Genomic DNA, 21,151 nt, shown 5'->3' on the forward strand with positions numbered 1-21,151 from the left:
GTGTGACCAGCTGCTTCAGACTCCCGCTGTCTTGACTCCCCTCTGAACACTGAGTCAGCCTTAGCTCTTACCTCTAACTTTCTTTTGTCAGGCTATTTTAGCACAATAACAGAAAAAGAAATTAAAATAATAACAAGATAGTATCTTCTGGATTCTAGGAGTCAGAGGACCAGGATGTCTGCTGTGAGATAGTGTCATCTATATATAACTCTCAACAATATGGTTTCCAAAGTAGATGTGGGAAATCTCAGAAAGCCCCACCCTTAATGAGGTTCTACAGGTAACTAATGACTAATAACAAGGAGGGAGAATCAGCCTTCTATGGGATGAGTCCACTAATAGATTATTTAATCCTTGTGCTCAGCCCTAAATACATATACACATGAGCAACATTAAATGAACTCATTAGGATATGTTTATATATACGTGTGTATGTGTGTGTGTGTGTGTGTGTGTGTGTACACATGTGTGTGTACACATGTACCCAATAGTAATAATTAGTGGTCATAAGAAGGAGTTGGGGAGCAAGAAGAGGCAGAAGTAAGGAGAACGCAGGGTGGAAATGATATAAATATAGTACTCACATAAAAAATTCTCAAACATTAAAGTAAGTGTTAAAATTTAAGAAAAAAAATGAAACCAGAACCCTGATACTAAAAGCAAATAACACAACAACAACAAAAAAAATTATACACCAAGTTTCTTAATAAACACAGATGAAAAGTCTCAACAAAATATTTTCAAACTAAATTCAATGATACATTACAAAGATTATATACAACACGACCATGTTGGATTCATTTCAGCGATGCAAGGATGATTAAGTATGCACAAACCTATAGATGTGACAGAATGCACAAACGGCCTTAGAGACAGAAGTCTCATGAATGTCTCATTAGTTTCATAGAAGGCTTTTGACAATAATGGCTCTGAAGACCTGGAAAGAGAGAGAGAGAGAGAGAGAGAGAGAGAGAGAGAGAGAGAGAGAGAGAGAGAGAGAGAGAGGGAGAGACTCAGCATAATAAAGGCCTATGGCCAACATTATACTAAATGATAAAAAAAACAAAAGCATTTACTCTAAAATTAGGAGACAAGATTGTCTTTTCAACTGTTACTCAACATAGGTTGGAATCTTAGCCAAATAAATACATATTCCTTCAAATCTTCTTTCTCTTTGAACTGTTACACACCGTTTCATTTCTACTGCAATATTCCACACATATCCAGTGACTGGATTCTGGTTTCCCTCTTCTTTCGTATTTACTTCATTTGATCACATATACTAAGAGTCTGCTTTTCTTTCATGAATTCAAACACATTTCCAGAAAGATTGAGAATTTGCACACAGCCACAACCACATATCTGTTAGTTTCATTTCTGAGCAGGTGTCCAGTGACAACTTCTGATCACAGCCAACTTCGGCTTCACAATTTGAGGTAAGCATCCTGCCTGCCTCTCTCTTTCTCACTGCAAAGGGCACATTAGCTTCAACAGTGTGCACAGGAAAAACGTAATGTTAGTGGCCGAGAAAACCATCTGTCTCGGCGGTTAATCTCAACTACTAGGAGAGACTTGTAGTTTGTTTGTTGGTGGTTTCCCTCAAGTTACTTGAACCCAGGCTGTCCACAAATCACTGAACTTGGATCAGATAATTATGGCCATGCAATGACCATACATGAACGTAGGCAGTCAAGTTACTATTTATCCATGAATTCTTGTATGTTTTGTTCAATTCATATGAAAGGGTGGCTTATGATTTCATTGCCACATTGTTCTGCAGTTCCACAGACTAAAAATAATGCTGCCCAAATGTTCAGTGTTGGTACACAATGATTGTAGAGTGACCTTGTACTCAGCACTGAAAAGCAACTGAGAATTTTCTTGAACATAATGTCTCTTTATTTAATTAATACTTTTCACTCACCATAGAGGATTCATCTTTTTGTTCTCCATTTTAAGATTCCGTTCCAGGGCTGGAGAAATGGCTCCATAATTAAGAGCACTTGCTGTGTAATCTGAGGATTGGAGCTCAGATTCCAGACTCTACATTTACAAGTTGCGTGTCCTGGAAAATTCAGTCAAATTCTAAGGGATCCAATGCCCTCTGCAAACACTCACAAACACCTGTGTAGACTCATACCAACACATGTAAATAACATCTCTAAAAAATATATATTGAAAAAATTCCTTTCCACACTGTTTTGTTTAGGGCGCTTATAATACAACACCACCAACCCAGTGCTCAGCTTGCCCTCAGCTTCTTCGTGGAGGTACTTATTTTGAAGACATTTTATTTATGAGTTTATTTGACTGCCTGTTCAGGATGTACATTACTGTTTGAAGTAAATGCATGGCCCTCAGAAGGATGTGCCATAGAATGGCCCCAGGACTGCAACTGAAAGCAGTTTCCTTCAAGGGAACCTGGAGGTCACTGTAACAGAAGCTGATCAGCCATCAGAGTCAGTAGGACAAGCCATAGGGTATATCTAGTTTTACCTAAGCATAGACACATAATAATACTTCAGTTAGGAGAATGCACTGATGTGTGACCTAATAAATATCTGCATCTAGATTTGACTGTGCCACATGGAGTGAGCACTTTTGACAGCGTGCTTGATGAGGTAGAAAGATTCAGAGCACCATGGGTCTCTATAGAATCTCACTTTGTGGCCCTGGATTTGGAGCCCTTATACAACATTTCCTGTCTATACAAACTCATAAAACTAAGGCCATTACTGTTCATAGCTCAGCAAAAGCCTCTCCTATAGATAAATTCTGTTCTTGTCTGAAGTCATAGAGAAATGTGATATTAGAACCTCCTGATGGATAGTCTGATGGAACAGGATTCTAAAGGAAAGGTAATTTAAATTGTCAGGTGTGGTTTGAGGTTTTTGCTTCCTGTGTGTGTGGGGGGGCGGGGTTTTGCCAGCTAGAAACACGGCATCCAATTTTGCTGAGCTCCTAAATCTACCAAAATTGTGGATCTGATCCAACTGTCCTTGCTGGCTCCACTTGCTCCCATTTCTCATGTTGTGTACAAAATGACCTATTTTTCATCTATTCATGACTGCCTTTTGTTTTTATACTTTCCCTTTTAAACTTGCATATCTATGCTCTCATTTCACTATCTTTTATTTAAGATTGCTTTATTGTTAGAAAGAAAAAGGTTCTTTGGTGAGAGGTGAGAGCGCCACTTATCTGTGGGTATAGGAATAAGTGTTTAGAACGGAGTTAGGAATTATGCTGGTGTAGAAAGCGGCAACAGTAGGGACTCCTCTAAGAACCACAAAGCCATTAGCATTGGGAAAAGAGCGAGCTAGGTTTCCAGTAACAGGCATGACTTCCCGCCTCCTGAGTAAGCCTTACATCTAATTGTATAGCTGTTATCCAGTGCCAAGATATGAGTGCCACCGTTGCATCCTTAGGTCACTGCTGTTGTTCATATTTCAGTGAACTTTGAGGAAGAGAGGGCAGGAAGACTGTAAGAACCAGAGGACCAGCAAAGATGCTGTAATATTGTATCTCCTAGAAATGACAGGCAGCTTCAACCATGACGTCTCAGCAATATGGCTGCCTACACAGGACCTGAAGAAGTACAACATTATAGACAACAATGGTGTGCAGGAGGGAAATTTCATGGTGCCCCACCATAGACAAAGAACTGCAGGATCCCAAGGCATGATGATGATGATGCAGGGAAAAATCTTCATCGGGAATGAGTCCCCTAATCCACTATCCAATACCAAGCGGTCAGCCCTAAAATGAAGTACATTCAAGTAGCACTAAAGAGACTGATAGGGTTGTAGCTATATATTTATTCATATATATGTATGTATGTGTATATATATTAGATAGATGATAGATGGATAGATAGATAACGCTTAAAGAGTAGCAATTAAAGAAACACTTAAAAGTAATTAAATAAAAACCATGAATTTGAGAGGGAGTAAGGGGGGGGGGCATGCAGACATGGGAAGGGTTGGCGTAAAGAGAAGGGAAGAGAAAATATAATTATATTTTAACATAAATTTAAACAAAAAATGGCTTTTCTCCCTTTTAAATTTATATATTTGTTCGCTTTACACCCCGATAACAGCCTCATCCCTCCTCTCCTCCCAGCCCCACCCCTCTCTCCCACTTCCCCTAATCCCCCCTCCCCCTCCCACACGAGTCCATCAAATCGCTTCAGGACTGAGCACATCTTCTTCCCCAGTGGCCTGGTGAGGCAGCCTCACTAGAGAGAAGTGATCAAAGAGCAGGTAAGAGCGTCTATTCCAGAGACAGGCCCTTATTCCCTTTCTAAAGGACCCACATGAAGACCAAGCTACCCATGGTCTATGTATGTGCAGAGGGCTTAGGCGGAGCCCATGCACAGTCCTTGGTTGGTCCATCAGTCTCCGCAAACGTCCCTGGGCCCAGGTTAGTTGGTATTCTTGGTCTTCTTGTGGAATTCTTGTCTCTCCAAGCCATCCTACTCTCTACTCTCCTCCCCCTACTCCCCACCACTTTTGCACAAGACTGCCTATGCTTTGCCCAATGTTTGTCTGTGGGTCTCAACATCTGTTTTGATCCATTACTGGGTGGAGCCTCTCAGAGAAGAGCTACGCTAAGCTCCTGTCTGCAGACCTAGCACAGTATGATAAGTAGTGACAGGAGTTGGCTCTCTCCCATGGGATGGGTCTCAGGTTGGGACAGGCTTTGGTTGAACATTCCCTCAATCTCTGCTCTATCTTTATCCTTGAACATCTTGTAAGCCGGGTAGATTTGGGGACAAAGCTTTTGTGTGTGGAGAAATGGCTTTTAAAAATTAGGCTCTAAAAATGCATGTCTGTGTGTATGTGCCCCATGGGTGTACCTGATATGCACAGAAGCCAGAGGAGAGTGACAGCTTCTTGGAACTGGAGTTATGAATTTTGTAATATGGGTTTTGGAAATTAAACTAAAGTCTTATGCAAGATCAATAAGTGCTCTTGATTGCCAAACCATCTCTCCAACACAACAAAAGATTAAATAATAATAATAATAATAATAATAATAATAATAATAATAATAATAATAATGAAATTACCAATTTTGTTTCTTCAATTGTGGCCTTCTGGATCTTAGCTATGTACTTAATTGATAATGTGAGATTTTCCTACAACAAAAACTAGAGTATTAATTAGATTTGAAGCAATTACCTAGAGCATGCTAGCAATCCTTGACAACTTTGAGTATTCAAAAGCCCTTTAAATTTTTATGCTGTTATTTTTAGTGTTTCCTGTACCACACATGTGTGCTTTGTATTTCCTCACAAATGTTTTACAATGCTTCTATTATTAGTTTAACTCTTCATCTAATAAAATTGTTGTTTTGAATAATTCATTTTGAACAATATAATAACAGTTATAAATTAATGTTACATTGTTATGCTAACACTAGTCCTATTAAGTGACCACTAAATTATTTGTATTTTCTAGGTACATAAACATATTACCAACCCTTATGGGATTACTACTATCTATTCATTTTCTGTTTTCATATGTATGCATATAGTGTATATGTGTGTGTGTTTCTGTGTATGGTCAAGAAAAAGTTCTCATGGTTCCCACCTAAACAATGCAGCAGACTTAATTCTAATCAAAGGGCCAAAGTTTATGCACATGGTGAGGAAAATATTTAATAATTTCTTTCTACTTAATTTCAAACAGAGAGTGAAAAACCATGTTTTGTATTTTTTCACTTTTGATTCCCATATTATATAATTCCACCATTTATTTTTCAAAAACTCCATGCTATTTCATAACACAAACATCATCATTTTCAAGTCCTAAAATGTTCTTAGGACTTGACATTTATCCACAAACCTCATTCACCAAATAAGGCAAATGGTGTGTGCACGGAAAATGCAGAAGTGTGGTAGCTGTGTGGTTTCTTCACGGAAAGATGAGACTAATCTCTGCGATATCATTCTCAGAGACAGAAGTTACCGAGACATCTTTATTTTCAGTTCCAAATCTTTGCTGGGGACAAGGCCACCTTTTCTAGTTGAGTAGAAGGCTTTGATTCCCGAGAAACAGGACCTCCCTGCTCTGCTCAGGTCTGTGAATGCGATGTGCGTCCTTATGCCTGTGTTTCTAACAACTGTTTTCCAGGAAATGAGTTATTTGTCAAGTTAGGAGAGTTCTATAACTACTTACACAGCATGGTTACTCTATCTTAAATGACTGAGTAGAATTGCTGAAGGCAAAGCGTGCTTTTCTTTCTCACTATATCTGGTGTCCATAATCAGGACATGAATACTAAAATGTAAGTGTAAATGAAGTGTAAGTGAATTGTTGCTGAGATAATAAACTTTACATTCTAAGCAAAACATATTTGGGGGATTAAAAGGCTGACGTTTCAATAAGAATTCTCACATAAAGGAGCTAATCTTATGGAAGATGGTTTTGCTTCCAAGACAACACAACTGCACATTTATGAGGAGACAAGTTATTTCAACTTCATTATATTATCAAAGTCAAATATGAATACTGCTCAATTTTAAAGTCCAAGTGTTACGTATTAAATAAACAACCACTCTCTGTGAGTACTGTTAAATAATATAAAATATTACTATACATAAAATTGTTGATGCAAATGGTAACATTTTATTTGATAGTGATAGAAAGTTTTACTAAAAGATAATCAGAAAATGTGCAACAGGAACTCACATATCTGGCATGTTTATTTTACAAAAAAGTTGTTCAACACCAAATTAAAACTATAAACAGAAAATTGTATGTGCTGATATTCAATGTAGGGAAGCCAACTATTTTTTTATTAAATATATCAATGAAAATGAATTAAAAATACATACTAAGTTTTTATGATATTTTGAAACAGTAGATTTTTATTTTCCAATAAGATGTTAATTATTTTCCCCTTGTCTTGTGTGAGCTGTTGTTTCCATTATTTCATGTTTAAGGGAAATTTTCTGTATTTTACTTTGTCTAATACAAATATTTCACTCCCCACAAAGGTATCAGAAGAAAATCCTTTAGACTCTACCTTGTTTATTCAAGAGTCTTTTGTACATTACAGAATGTAGACAAGAGCCAGGCAGCAGCACCTGTCTTCAATCCCAGCACTCAGGAGTCAGAGACGGGCCATCTCTGTAAATCTGATGCCAGTCTGATCTATGTAGTGAGTTCTAGGATAGCCAAGTCTGCATAGAAACGCACACTGTCTCACACAATGTTAATTAATTAGATAACGAAGACCAGAACCTGGATTTGTTTCTGAAGTGAATTGTCACAACCATCACATGATGGCATTGATTCGTGATCGAAAGCCTCAGCACAGCCCAGGTATGTCCTGCAAATGTGAGTGTGTACGTCTACTGTTTCGCAATGCTAACTATCCAAAGCAGTGTAAGGCATGGAGGCCACTTACTGCTGTTCTCAGTACATGCATCCCATGTTATGTTTATATTGTATTTAAATTTTTGTTTTTGAGAATGTGACAAGAATTTTTTCTCTTTACTTAAGCATCTTCCTACTGTGAAGTCATTTATAACATAGGATAACTTGAAATAATGAAAGGACATGAAGGCTTGGAGTCAGAAGAGCTGGGTTTTAATCGAACTGAGATTTCCAGCTTTACATTGGGGCATGGTCTCTGTGCATTTTCATTCCTTTTTTCTACCAATAAAAATAAATAAATAAACCACGCTGGATTCACCTTAGTGGACTTCTAAACTATTGCAACTCATGGAATATAGAATTTGAAATGCTTCTTATTCTAAAAAAGGTTATGAATTATTCACAGTTGTTAATATCATGTTAAATGAACACTATTACACTGAATATCTCTGGAATTCCAATTTTTCCACCCAATATAATAACAAGTACTCTTTTTTCAGGCCTACTAACTGAATTATATGCAAAAGAATAAGCCTGATACTTGAACCTAAAATAAAATAAATAATGTCTTTTCATTTACAAAATGATTCAATTAATGATGGAAATTTCAAGAAAAGAGCGAAATGGTTGTGTTTAACTTGATTTGTTCACAGACAAGACTGTCATGATGTATATTATGAGACTTTGCAGTCTACTATTTATGTCTTTATGTGTCCCTGACTTTCCAGCAATTTGGCTCACTAGTATTTATTTATTGTTTGTATGCCATTGGAACTATTGATACCAAGTCCACCACATTTCATTTGTTATGAAGTCCCTAGAATAGAGTATTGCTATCTTTTCTCTTCTGCACTGTAGGAAGCAGAATACAGATTTTAAATTACTTTTGCTTACTAATATTACACCTGGGTGTCTGGTATAATTATATGTCTGTCCTTCTTTACTATTTTCTTTCATTGCATAAATCTTGCTTTGATGTTAGTTTTCATTTTACACTATGAACTGGTTTATTTCAAATGTCTATACTATTTTTCTAATTCTAATTCTCCAAGGAATGATCATGATTATGTTTGTTATGAAGTGTAATCATCTTAGTAATGAGCTAAGAAAAGCAATGGAAACTCATGCTGCCTCTTAAAAGGATGCTCATGGGAAGTATATCCATAGAAACACAAGTTGAAAGGTAGAAATATATTATTGAAATGGCAGAAAGTCCATGGACTTGTATCAGCTTGAATTGTTTTCTCCAGAGATGAGCAAATGCCATAATTACAACCTCAAGCCAGCAAAGTGGGATACTTCTCAAGGGTGGCAGAAACACCAGTCAGCACTAATTAACAGCCAACCCAGAGAAAATGGTAAGTCTTGAATTACTTTTATCTCATCATGATGGGCTGAGGTGAATGTGGAAATCACTCTATTGTCAGGGAAAACTCTTGTTCTTTTTACCTTCCCAGGGAACTAAGCTGTATTTGCTCTAAAATAATATTAGAAATTATAATTAAGTTACAGGTGATGAGATTTTTTTAAGCAAGGATATTACCAATATTAAATTTTGTGATAAAATTAGACTGGCTTTTGGCATGAGGATGATTTGCATTGGTATACAAAATTCAATACCATTGAATTAAAAAATAAACTTATTTGTGAGTAACAATTAGGGCCTTGAGATGAGGAGTAGCAGGCACAGTCAATGGTCAAACTCTGCCAAGTCAGAGTAAGCAAGTCCTCAGTAGTTCCTGCCTCATAAATATGTCTATCAGAGATATTGGGTCAGAAGGCTGAAGATGCTGCTGCAACGCTATGGAGAGTGTTGGGTGACTGTTCAGGCAGTAAACTGTCTCGGTCAGTTTTTCATTTTGGAAGCTGCTAACCTGAACTCTGGGTTCACTCAAGTATTCAAATTTTATCCATTCTCAAGTCTCTGATGAGTTTTTAGATCAAGATAGATGTTTTAAGTTAATAGATATGGAATATGATAGATATTAATCTTCATTCAGAAATTTAGACCGAAGAATATAGGAAAGATGTTTATTTCAAGTTTGCCAAATACAAATAGCCAAATCACTATGAATGTAACATTTATATAATTCCTGACTGTCTTGTGGTTCTTCCTGCTATAAGTAGTTTATTTTACCCATGTGTAGTAATTAAATGTATGTTAAAAAAGAAACATATTAAAAATTACTAAAAATTTTTGTGACAGTTTATACAAAGAAAAAAACCAGAGCCTGTTTTTATCTCACATGTCTGTCATCCTAGGACTTGCTTGGAGGCCAAGGTTATCCTCACCAATAAAGAATTCAGGGTCAGCTTGGTTATATGAAGCACTGTCTCAAAAAATAAGATAGATTAAATAAACTTTTAAAAATCCAATAAACCACCTTAATCTGTAAAATTTGATTTAAAATTTAGAAATAAATTAACAAAAGATCTTTAAAGGGATAATTTTAGGAATTCAATCATGTGATGTGTAATAACCAAAGGTGAATGTTTATGTGATTGTGTACATGGTGTTTAAAAGGTATTGAATAAAATTCAATACAAATTCTTACTTTACAAGGCTTTGATTTTCAAAATTCTATAAACACAAATGTTGTCTTTAATATGTGTATAAGTGTAGAGACACATAGAATATATAAAAATCCATTATTATACTATTAAATGTAAAAAAAATAAAAAATAAAAAAAGGATTTTTCAATATAAGTATTAAAATTCAAAAATACTATTACTGCCACTGTTAAATACTGTTTCAACATTGTTAAATGATCACCCAAGTGAAGGTAAATGTGATATCTACCATATCAGAGTTAAAAATAAAAATTAATGTATTTGTAAAAGATATAAGTCAAAATATTTGAAAGCTTGGAAGTAAATATTTCCTAAATGTTAGAATTAATATTAGAATTTGATATAGTCTTGATGCAAACTTAAGACATGAATGAAAATCGATTTTTTATAACTAAAAATATAAACAGACTGTTTTATGTATGGAATGGAAGAAAATTTTATGGCCAAAACCAAAAGGATAAAGCAAAAATAAACTTTTATATTAAAAGTAATCTAGAAATGATTTTATTACTTACTTTGAATTGCTAGTAAATGTAAAATAAGCACAAATAATGAAAACAGAGACTATTTAGGGATAAAGACAGCACCTTACAGATAATATCTTTGTATGTGTGCACAGTGTAATCCTGTCTGGATGTCAATACACCATTGCTAAGAAGTGTCATACTCTTGAAAATTTCATATTTAAGTTTGTGTTAAAGGTGATTATTTTTATTTCTCTCTCTCTCTCTCTCTCTCTCTCTCTCTCTCTCTCTCTCTCTCTCTCTCTCTCTCTCTCCCCCCCCTCGCTGTGTGTGTGTGTGTGTGTGTGTGTGTGTGTATGCAGGTGCCCATTGAGTCCAGAAGGGGGTGCTAAATCCCAGGGAACTGGAATCATAGGCTGTTGTGAGCGGGGAACAGAACTCAGGGCCTCTTGAAGAGTGATAAACACTCAACTGATGAGGCAACCTTCCAGACCCTCACTGTATAGTCTTAAGGCACAAAAATGTTCTGTAATACCATGTAACACTGAAAAGGAAATGTGCTGAAATAGTGGAGGCACCATCGAATATTCAAGAAGTTTATGAAAGTAGCAGAGTGTCACATTTAGGAAATGGGCGGGCTGATTAGCTTATGTATGAATAATGATAATGCATTTAGGGTGGAGCCATAACGTGCTAATGACAACATTTCCTTTAAGTGACAGGACACAGGTTTATTCTATAAGTAGTGACATAAAAATTCAGCGTGCATTCAACAAAGAACATCTTCTGTAAATTTCATTTCTGCCAAATATCACACACATAAAATTAAAGGGCCAAATAAAAATAAACGTGTGACATTATTATAAATGCATTTTATTCATATTGAAAAACTGTGTGCCATAAAGGGAAACTTGATGAAATCAACCTGGGAAAAATCAGACAGTCCATACCTCTGAAGGTATCTTGAATAAGATAGAAAATATCTGAACATATGTATGCAAAACATATGACAAGGTCTGGTGTTACAGCCACCAACTGAGAAGTATGGAACAAGCCAGTAACTTGATAAAAACAAAAAAAAGCCTCAGAGGGGAAAAATATGATTTAAACATAAGTGAAAATTCCTTAACTTATCATGAAAGGAAATAAAAAGTTTAAAACAGAAAAAAATATTGTGCACTAAATCTGTAGATTAAAACATGTAAATAACATTCATTACTGAGGAAGACGCAACCAAGTAGGGAATGTCATGCATTTCTACCTTCATGTACTGGAAGTTTCAGTCACTAGAAAGTGTAACAAATGTTCCCTTTATACACTAGGTGTCATAAGAGAAAACTCCCCCAGAGAAGAATTCCAAATTGAGCATAATATGTATTACTATTTTTAATATATATTTATTTGTTTATTATGTGTACAGCATGTACCTCTAAGGCCAGAAGAGGGCATCAGGTCACATTATAGATGGTTGTGAGCCACCCTGTGGATGCTGGGAATTGAACTCAGGACCTTTGGAGGAGCAGTCACTGCCCTTAACCTCTGAGCCATCTCTCCAGCCCTGTATTACTATTTCTAATGCCCCAATTTAGCATATAGTTGAAAATGTCCACTGGGAAAATTAAAAGTCTTCTAATAGAGTCTATACCACTATCAATGAAAGTGAACACAAGCATTTATGCAGTTGACCTCTTTATATATCAAAATAATGACGTGATCCTAGGATATTGTCCTAACAAAAAGAGACAGAATATTTTACTAATGTCTGAAATACATGTTCTTAAAACATTGATTATAAAAGTATTCATATCTAATAACTCTTGTAAAATAGAATTGAGAATTATTGTGATTTATTCAGGGAGTGGAACATAGCGGCACAATCTGTAATCCTTTACCATTCAGGATCTGAGGCCGGAGGACTGCAAATGTGTATAGAGCCTGGGGCTACATAGGGAAGCTCTGTGTAAAGGAAAAACAAGTTTAGAAAACTTGCATAGAATCATGGAAGTAGATACAGCATTTCGTACTGTTATATTTAAGTCACTTGTAGGGCGCTTATGCTGATTGGTCGAAGAAAAAGTACGTAGTCTACCTTGTCACAGAGATGCATTCCAGCATTTATACTAAACAGGAAGCCACCTCTGGCCATTAGCCTTCCTTTTGCTCTGACCTCTCCTGTTTTTCTTTGACAGTGTCTCCATTGCTGGTTGGCCGAGTCGTTGCTGCAGCCATGGCAATTCGCTTCACTGTTATCACAGCGATGTGGTTTGTCATTTTCAAAACTTGTAAGTGACAAGGCAGAGAGTTACTCAGTCAGGTGTAATGTGTTACCTTAACTAGACTTCAGAAACACACTGGGAAGGGACAAGAGAGCTGGCTCAGCCAGGTAAAGGTACTTGTTGTGTTAAGCCTACAACCTGAGTTCAATCCCTGGAAACCATAGAAAGATAGAAAGAAAAATTGACTCCACAAAGTTGTTTCTGACCTCTACACTCATTCCCTGGCACATGGGTACACTCATGCTCATGCCCCCATGCACACGTATGTGGACACACACACACACACTACACACATTTTTAAAAGTAAAAGAAGACACAGAAGCACAAAAACATACAGTGTCATTAGTGAAAGTGTTTTTAACCATAGCTCCGCAGTTCTACAAACATGCAAGCTGCTTTTGTTTACAGTAGAAGTTACTAACTTTTGACAATTATAATTATTTTGATAGTGTTATGCAACAATGAAGTTCCAATTTCCTCAAGCACTGGTGAGTGAATCTTTTTAGTATTAAACAAATATTGCAAGATTCAATATATAATCAAAGGCACTTAAAAGAGAAGAATGAAATAGTTGGATTTTGTCTATAGTTCACTGTAAGCTTTGTTGTTTATAACTTGGAGGCCGTGTAGTGGTAAAAGAGACACAATGTCACATTCCTTTAATTCCATCACTTCGCAGGTTGAGGCAGGAGAATCAGGAGTTCACAGCCAAGGTTTGCTGTGTAGACAGTTCATGAGGACCCATGTGGAAACAATAAGTAAATAAATGATAGTTCTTGGCTAATCTTACTACATTTTATTTTGTCATGTTTGGTTGTTATCTCTTAGAAGCTTGTTCTTTTCTGAGAGACAGAAAGGTGGGAAGAAGCTAGAGGGAGTGAGGGAAGGGGAAACTATTAATCAGACTACATTATATTTAAAAATCTACTTTGAATAAAGAAAAGATAAAAGAAATAAAGGGAAAAGAAAAAAGAGGGGGAAAGGAAGGAGAGAGAGAGAGAGAGAAAGAGAGAGAGAGAGAGAGAGAGAGAGAGAGAGAGAGAGAGAGAGAGAGAGAGAGAGAGATCCTTAGTTTGGGCCCTTGTTCTCTTTATATTGTAATGGTTCAAGTATTTAGAATTTCAGAGATGGAACAAGAAAAGTATTTAACTTGACTAGATAAAATCTGCTTCAAGAGTCAGGTGTGCATAGAATTAACCTTTTCTCTTTCTAGAAGGTTTATGTGGCCCATGCCCTAACAACTGGATATGTCATAGAAACAACTGTTACCAATTTTTTAATGAGAGCAAAACCTGGAACCAGAGCCAAGCTTCGTGTTTGTCTCAAAACTCCAGCCTTCTGAAGATATACAGTAAAGAAGAGCAGGTTGAGTATTTAATTCCTTTTAATTCTAATACATGGAGAAAATCACTGGAGCATGAACCCGGAATATACAAGAGCCACCAAGGTGTTCTAATGCCCACTCCAGACAATGGTGATAAAAATTAAGAAAGTTGAAGCTGGGGAGAGAGCTCAGCGTTCTGAGAACTTGACCTTGACTATGAACTCTATGGCACCCATTAGGCATTGCTGTATATGTCTATAATCCCAGCACTGGGGTCAAAGACAGGCAGATAGCAAAACCTCGTGGCCAGACAGCTTGGCTGAAAGGGGGAGGTTTTGCTTCAGCGAGGGTCCATATTTCAAGACAATAAAGCAGAGAGCAATGGAAGAAGACACATGATGTCTCGCCCTAGCATCTGCGTGCAGGATGAGCAGCTGCATACACACCACACAGCTGCTGACCACCTACAAAGATAGAAAAATTGAGAGAACAAAAATATTTAAGCACATATAGTTAAATGAGAGTTAAGGTGGCCACCGGACGATGCCTCTTTCCCCAGATGGGAAGTGAGTCATGTGCCCTTGCACTTCTAACATTCCACGCACGGGTTTCATCTGTAGTTTTCTTGTGGTTTCTAACAGGATTTCTTAAAGCTGATAAAGTCATATCACTGGATGGGACTAGTCGACATTCAAGCAAATGGCTCCTGGCAGTGGGAAGACGGCTCCGCTCTCTCAAAAAACCAGTGAGTCTCAGCCCCAGCAGGTCTCAAGCTGGGGGTTTGTTCAGCTGTCTCTCTGAGCACTCATTTGTCAGTTTCCTTCTCACAGTCTGACCTATTATCATATTCTAGTAGAGTTAGAAAAAATAGAGACAGAAAAAAAATTTTTAGAGTTAGAGAAATTACTCTAAATCCAAAGGGCAGGGAGAGCGCCAAAGTAGCCAGCATAAACAACATTAATGAGCGACATAAATTACTATGTGCTGAGAACTGAGAACTGTCGATCTAATATTGTGTCAGTTTTATAGATTTGAGACTGAAATGCCACATATTTTCTTTTCTATATTTGTGACTACAATTACAGAGATAAAATTGGCATAAAATAAACTGTACCTTTCCATCACTAGAAGCCTCTTATCTGTCTTATGCTACAGGTTCTTTAAACTATGAAGTAATTTATTGCTAGCCATAGCCACTCTATTGTACGACGGCACAGTAGAAATAACAAACGCATGAGGCCACAGAGATAATAAATACCTTTACTTGTCAATACGCAGCATTTACATGTATCACATCGTGAGGTTATGGCCCCAGAATACATACCATTATAGCTTCTATTTAGAAATTGAAATGGATTCTCTAATATATTTGGCTTCAAACCCAGAAAGAGCAGTTCCTAATATAAACTTCCCTCCAGGTGGCAGCTGCTTGTCTCTATACCACTAGTATTCTGTACCTCGTCCTTTTAAATGAGAACAACGTCAGATCCTTGTTCTTTTAGTTTTTAAGTTTTACACTGAAGTGACAATATCACTTTCCTGAGTCTTCTACTTCTGATTTTTTCTTAGAAAAAGAAACTTCATTTATTAAATTAATCATGGAATTCCAAATGTCAAGGCAAAAGAAAAAGCACATATTCACGTGCATATAAACATGTGTGCACATGTGTACCATACCACATCAGCGCGCGCACACACACACACACACACATCACATGCACATACACAGTTATTTATGTGTATACATGGGCATGTGTGTTGAGGATTTTACAGTTACTTTTATTTCTTTACCATGTAAAATTGGGTATGCAGTCAACCTCTTGGTACCCATGGGAGACTGGTCCCAAAGCCTCACTCTCTCCGTAGATGCTGAACTCCACGAATGACCACCATCTTTATACAGAACGGTGTAGAATCTGCTTGTAAACTATGGACAATTCTATACAATTTAAATGATTTTCATATTAAGTGTAATACCAAGTAGAATTTAAATATTAACTACGCAATTCTGGTAGTGCATTATTTAGGAAATCAGGACGAGGTACAAAGTACATCCTCAAGACAGACGTGGACTTTGGGTTGAATATTTGTTATTTGTAGTCAGTTGTATCTGATAATGGTAAACCATTTGCCTATGGAAGACTGCTTATTTTTACACAAAACATTACAGCAATTGAATTCTAAGTTTAGTTTACATCTATTTCTAATGTAAATACTTATTACTAAATAAATATTTTGAAGCTTTTTTACTCAGGTACACACACACACACACACACACACACACACACACACACACACATATATATATATATATACATATATATGAACTCTGAGGTGATTAATTTCTGATATGAACACATTAAGAATGAGACGGACATTTTTACTTTTATTTTCTGAATTGGTTCTATTTGTGTGTGTGTTTGGAGTGCTAAACATGGTGCTAAAATGGCCAAAAATATATTTGAAATTTCCACATTCAAATCCTATAAAAAAGATCCCATGTTTATCCTTCATTAACCAAATCTGAATGTAACCTGCCATTTTCTATGCTCCAGGTTAACACTGGTGGAGATGCCAAGTGGATTCTGTGCTGTCTATGGCTCAAGCTTTAAGGCCTACACAGAAGACTGTTCAACTCTAAACACATACATCTGCATGAAGAAGGCAACATAAGGATTTCATTAGCCATCTCGATAACACTCAGAGCAAGAGAAGGGATTGTCCGAGGAGAAACTGGTACTAAAAAGAAGAGACAAGCATAAGAGAAACATAAAACAGCAGGCCTGTGCATTCCAGAAATAAGTCACAGAACTATTAGCTGGCCATTCTGTGTCCCATAAAAACAAAGGAAGCCAACTCAGAGATCATCAAGGCTGCCATGCATACCGTTTTCCAATCTGCCTAGGTAGGATGTGGGGAAGAAGGCAAGGAAAAAACCCTCAATTTCGAGATGGGGCCAACTCATAGAGGAGCTGTGAGAGTGGGAGAGGGCAGCCCCGTGGCACACTGGGAGTTGAAGCTCAAGCAATATAGAAAACTGCTCACTGGGTGGGGCAGCGACATGAACCACAAGGTAGTCAGCACTGTGCCCAGCAGTGTTGCCGTCCCAGTGGTTCAGGAAAGCAGGCTGCTGCCTGGGAGGGACAGCAAGGACTGTCTCAGGAAGGCCAAGCAGGACCGCTTTGGGGACTGGACAGTCTTATGGAGCTCATCTTGTTCACTTTTGTGCTTTCGTGAGGCTTTCCCACTCTTTCTTATGTACTCCAGCTGAGAAGACAATATCTCTTAAAAGTCAGTCCCACCATTGTATTTTGAAAGTATACGGCATCTTTCTTTTTACAAATCACAAGTAAAAAAAGAGGTTTGACTGTCTCACTTGCATCTTACCTAGGTCATGTTTAGATGAGACCTTGGACTTCAGATTTGAAAGGTACTGCTGAAAGGGGTTGTGGTCTCTGACGTTTTTAGGCTGCAATGGATACAGTTTGCAATTGAGGAGGTGGTTTCCTGTGGCCATGGGTATAATGTTACACACTGAATGTTTGTGTTTCTTCTCATTTAATATTTGAAATCTCCTAATATTATTTTAATACTTATTAAAATTGGAGACAGGCATTGAAACATAATGGTGTTTTTTGTCTTTTTAAGTTAATTGGTTTAAATATTTTATTATAATGACAAAAAAATCTAAATAGCATAGACTCATGTCTTATACTTTTTTCCTCTCAAATTCTAATATTACATGTGGGACATAATTTTTAAAGTCATAAGTGTGAAGCCTCTGTAAGTGAGGTTTCCTCTTAAGAAAATACCCACAGAGACTTCTGTCTCTTCTTTTGCTACAAGAGAATACAATATAATTCTGATACACAACCCACAAGATGCCCTCACCAAAACCCAACAGGTACTATTACCCTGATCATAGATTCTATGGCTTCATAATTGTGGGGAAATAGACTTTTGTTGTTTGTAGCTTTGTCTGTGGTATTTTATAATAATATGTCAAAGAAACTGAGGATGGAAGGTAAAAAAGCTAGATATTAGGTCTTCCTGAAAATTTTAAAAGGGGATCTGGAGAGGTGGTTCAGAGGTTAAGAAAACTGATTAAGAGATTAAGATCTGGGTTCAGTTCCCAGCACCCACATGACAGCTCACAATCACCTGTAACTGCCGTTCCAGAGGATCCAATGCCCTCCTCTGCCTTCTGTAGGTGTTTGCATGTACATGGCATAAATTCACATATGAAGACAAACACTCACCCATAAAATAAATGTAAATCTAAAAGGAAGCTTTTGTGATATCGTTGTATATTATTTTAAAACATAGAAAATAATTCTAAACCAATAATCAGGCTAAGAAAAATAAAACAGAAGAGCAACCATAGAACCTGGCTTTTATCTGAGAGGGTATAACAACCCTGGGGAGCCTTAGATTTCTGTTCTGAAAAGTTTGGGGAGGCATTAAGGACCTCAGACTTAGCTCCTGAACAATGGATTTCCCCAGAGGTTAGAAGCTTATACAAGGAATAACAAATAGGCCCACACTTTAGAAAGTAGCAATAAGAATCCTTCCTACTTTTTTCCTCTAGTGAGATGCATGGGGTGTGTAAATCTCCATGAAGCCTCTATAGCCATGAAAGGACCTCCCGTTAAGCTTACAGTCCAGTGCTTGGCTAACAGCATTTTCAGGAGAGCCAATCTGAAGATGTTCAAGGTAGATACCTTTCTACCTGCAATACTTCCTTTTATGCATCCAGCGTACATCCACCGTGCAATGGAGCCACCCAGCAACACTTTGGTTTTTTTTAAGGAAAATAACTTCAACTCATTCCTTAAAGATTTTTTTCACACATAGCCTAAAGAGTAAAACAAAATTGAGGGCAGTTAGGTAGCTGATGTATTGTTTCAGTTTGCAGAGGACCTGGGTGAGGGGTAGTGTTCTGATTCATTGAACAAATTAAAACGCTAGCCTTAAACTTACAATAAAAAATATTCGGGGCATTTCTTGTTCCAGACATACAGGGCATTCCTGTATTTGACTTAAAAATGCAAAAAGCCATCAATAGAATCTCACTTGCTTCCAAGAACTCAACTTAGACAGTCATAAGACACAGTAGAATGCAAGGCAGGCTGACCCTAGGTCACAGTGGAGGGAAATTTTGTTCTGGTAGCCGTGTGAGTAACATTACCAGAACCAGGGTTTCAATTTTTTTCTAATAAAGAAAGCAAGAGAAAAAAGTGTAATATATTTAGATACATTCTATGATGTGCTTGGAAAATGACTTGATATTTCTGCAGTAATCATCTCCAGCTTTGTGCAGAAGGTGTTAAACTTGGTCAAGAAATGGAGTTAATTTTGAAATGTAAACAGATTCCACTGTGTCTAGGGGAAAGCCTACCTAACACTTTGTGGTTATATTTAAATAGGTGAGAGCTCCAGATAAGTGACTCACAACCATGAGGGCAGCTGCCACTAGAACAGTTAAAAATGTTACCCAGTTTTCAATACTATGTGACAAAGCTCTCCTAAGATGTTAGGGCCTTCTGTAGGCCCAGACTAAGAGCGGGCACATTCACTTGCCAATCACTTTCTCTTGAGTTTCCATGGAAAGACTGATATAAAGCAGTTGACCCTGGTCATATATACCCTGTGTCTATCACAGATGTGCAGGGCCTGCCAAGGTCTGTGGGTACTTGGGAACTCTAGGGAGGATATTCTGGTTCTGGAGTTAAGGCAAAAATCCCTAGATCTAAGAGTCGCAATGGACAGAGCTTAGCATCTCTCCTAGAAAGTCACCCAGAGGCCAGGAAAGGCAAAGGCAGGAAGGAGCTTTATGAAGCATGAGCTCACTAGCAAGAACATAAGTGTGATGAATGAACATCTTTCTTCAAGGTGCTTATAGCAGTAGTAGAGAGAAACAAAGCCAGGTTTAAGGACCCTATGACATCTGCCCTGGTCATCTTGGTCCGGCTGTATGGCTATTACTTTGAGCCATTATCACGGAAACCTCTGTGTGGAGACATGGTAAGAACAAAGAAGATGTCTGCTGCTTAGCTTCCCTCCTCCATCTTAAAATGTTCATCGATATGGCCTGTTGTTCTTAAGATACAAAGTAATTGCAAGGACTAAAAGTCCAGGAGAGGCCCGGGCCTGACAATAGCTGCCTTTAATTTCAGCACTAGGTAGACAGGAGCAAGCAGGTTCTGAGTTCCAGGCCGGCGTGATCAATATGGTGAGTTTCAGCCAATGCTACAGAATGAGACTCTCTTTCACAAAAACAGACAATAGCCCGGGAGAGATCAGAACCAAGGAAAAGAAACAAGAGGACATGAGAAAGAAAACAGTATCTTCTTGTGAATCTCCTGTCACCTCCAGGTCCCATTCACTTTCCCCCCACTTGTCCAGATGGCTTCCTATGCATTGCCCAATGCTTGGCTGTGAGTCTCAGCATCTGTTTCAAGGTGCTGCTGGGTGGAGCCTCTCAGAGGACAACTCTGCTAGGCCACTGTCTGTAAGCATAGCAGAATGTTGTTTAGTAGTGCCAGGGGTTGGCTTTCTCCCATGGGGAGAGTCTAGGGATGGGGCAGGCATTGGCTGGTCATTCCTTCAATCTCTGTTCTACCCGCTCTATCTTTATCTCTGCACACATTGTAGGCAGGATGAATTTTTAAATCAAAATTTTTTTGTGGGTGTGTTGGTATTTATCTCCTTCTACTAGGAGACTTGTCTTTGGTCCCTATGGGGCCCTGGTACTAGGTGTCTCAGCTAGAGTCTCTCTCATATCCCTCTAGGAGCCTACCCTGACTTAGGTCTCAGCTTGTCACAGAGATGCACCTGACCACAGTTTCTCTTTTTCTCTACAAGCCTTTTGCCTTCCCACACTTACTCTTCCCAGATCTGGTCTTCACCCTCATATCTTTTTGATCCACTCCTACTTTGTTCCCTCCCACTATCTCTGTCTATTCAATTTACTCTTCTGATTAAGATTTAAGCATCATCCCTTGGATCTTCCTTGTTACTTATCTTCTTTGGGTCTGTGTATTGTAGTATGTTTATTCTGCACTATATGGCTAAAATCCACTTATAAGTGAGTACATACCATGTGTGTCTTTCTCGGTCTAATTTATCTGACT

General features: G+C 37.7%; 1 protein-coding gene across 3 annotated transcripts; it reads left to right on the forward strand.

The window, feature by feature from the left end:
* Positions 1-4,170: 4,170 nt before the first annotated feature.
* Positions 4,171-17,633, forward strand: LOC311588308 (NKG2-D type II integral membrane protein-like). Of its 3 annotated transcripts, none has more exons than XM_084765861.1 (8): positions 4,171-4,259; positions 7,231-7,328; positions 8,633-8,740; positions 12,608-12,700; positions 13,144-13,182; positions 13,908-14,059; positions 14,660-14,763; positions 16,574-17,633. In XM_084765861.1, the coding sequence occupies exons 2-8, from the start codon at positions 7,286-7,288 to the stop codon at positions 16,689-16,691; spliced, it is 657 nt and encodes a 218-aa protein (XP_084621987.1). In that variant the 5' UTR covers positions 4,171-4,259; positions 7,231-7,285; the 3' UTR covers positions 16,692-17,633. The 3 variants fall into 3 exon arrangements, with proteins under 3 accessions (XP_084621987.1, XP_084621986.1, XP_084621988.1); XM_084765860.1 differs by lacking the exon at positions 4,171-4,259 and adding an exon at positions 5,943-6,079; XM_084765862.1 differs by lacking the exon at positions 4,171-4,259 and adding an exon at positions 5,943-6,079 and having other exon boundaries at positions 13,911-14,059.
* Positions 17,634-21,151: the final 3,518 nt, after the last annotated feature.

Source organism: Acomys minous (assembly GCF_964271855.1).
Source record: "Acomys minous genome assembly, chromosome: 17".
NCBI classification, from domain to species: domain Eukaryota; kingdom Metazoa; phylum Chordata; class Mammalia; order Rodentia; family Muridae; genus Acomys; species Acomys minous.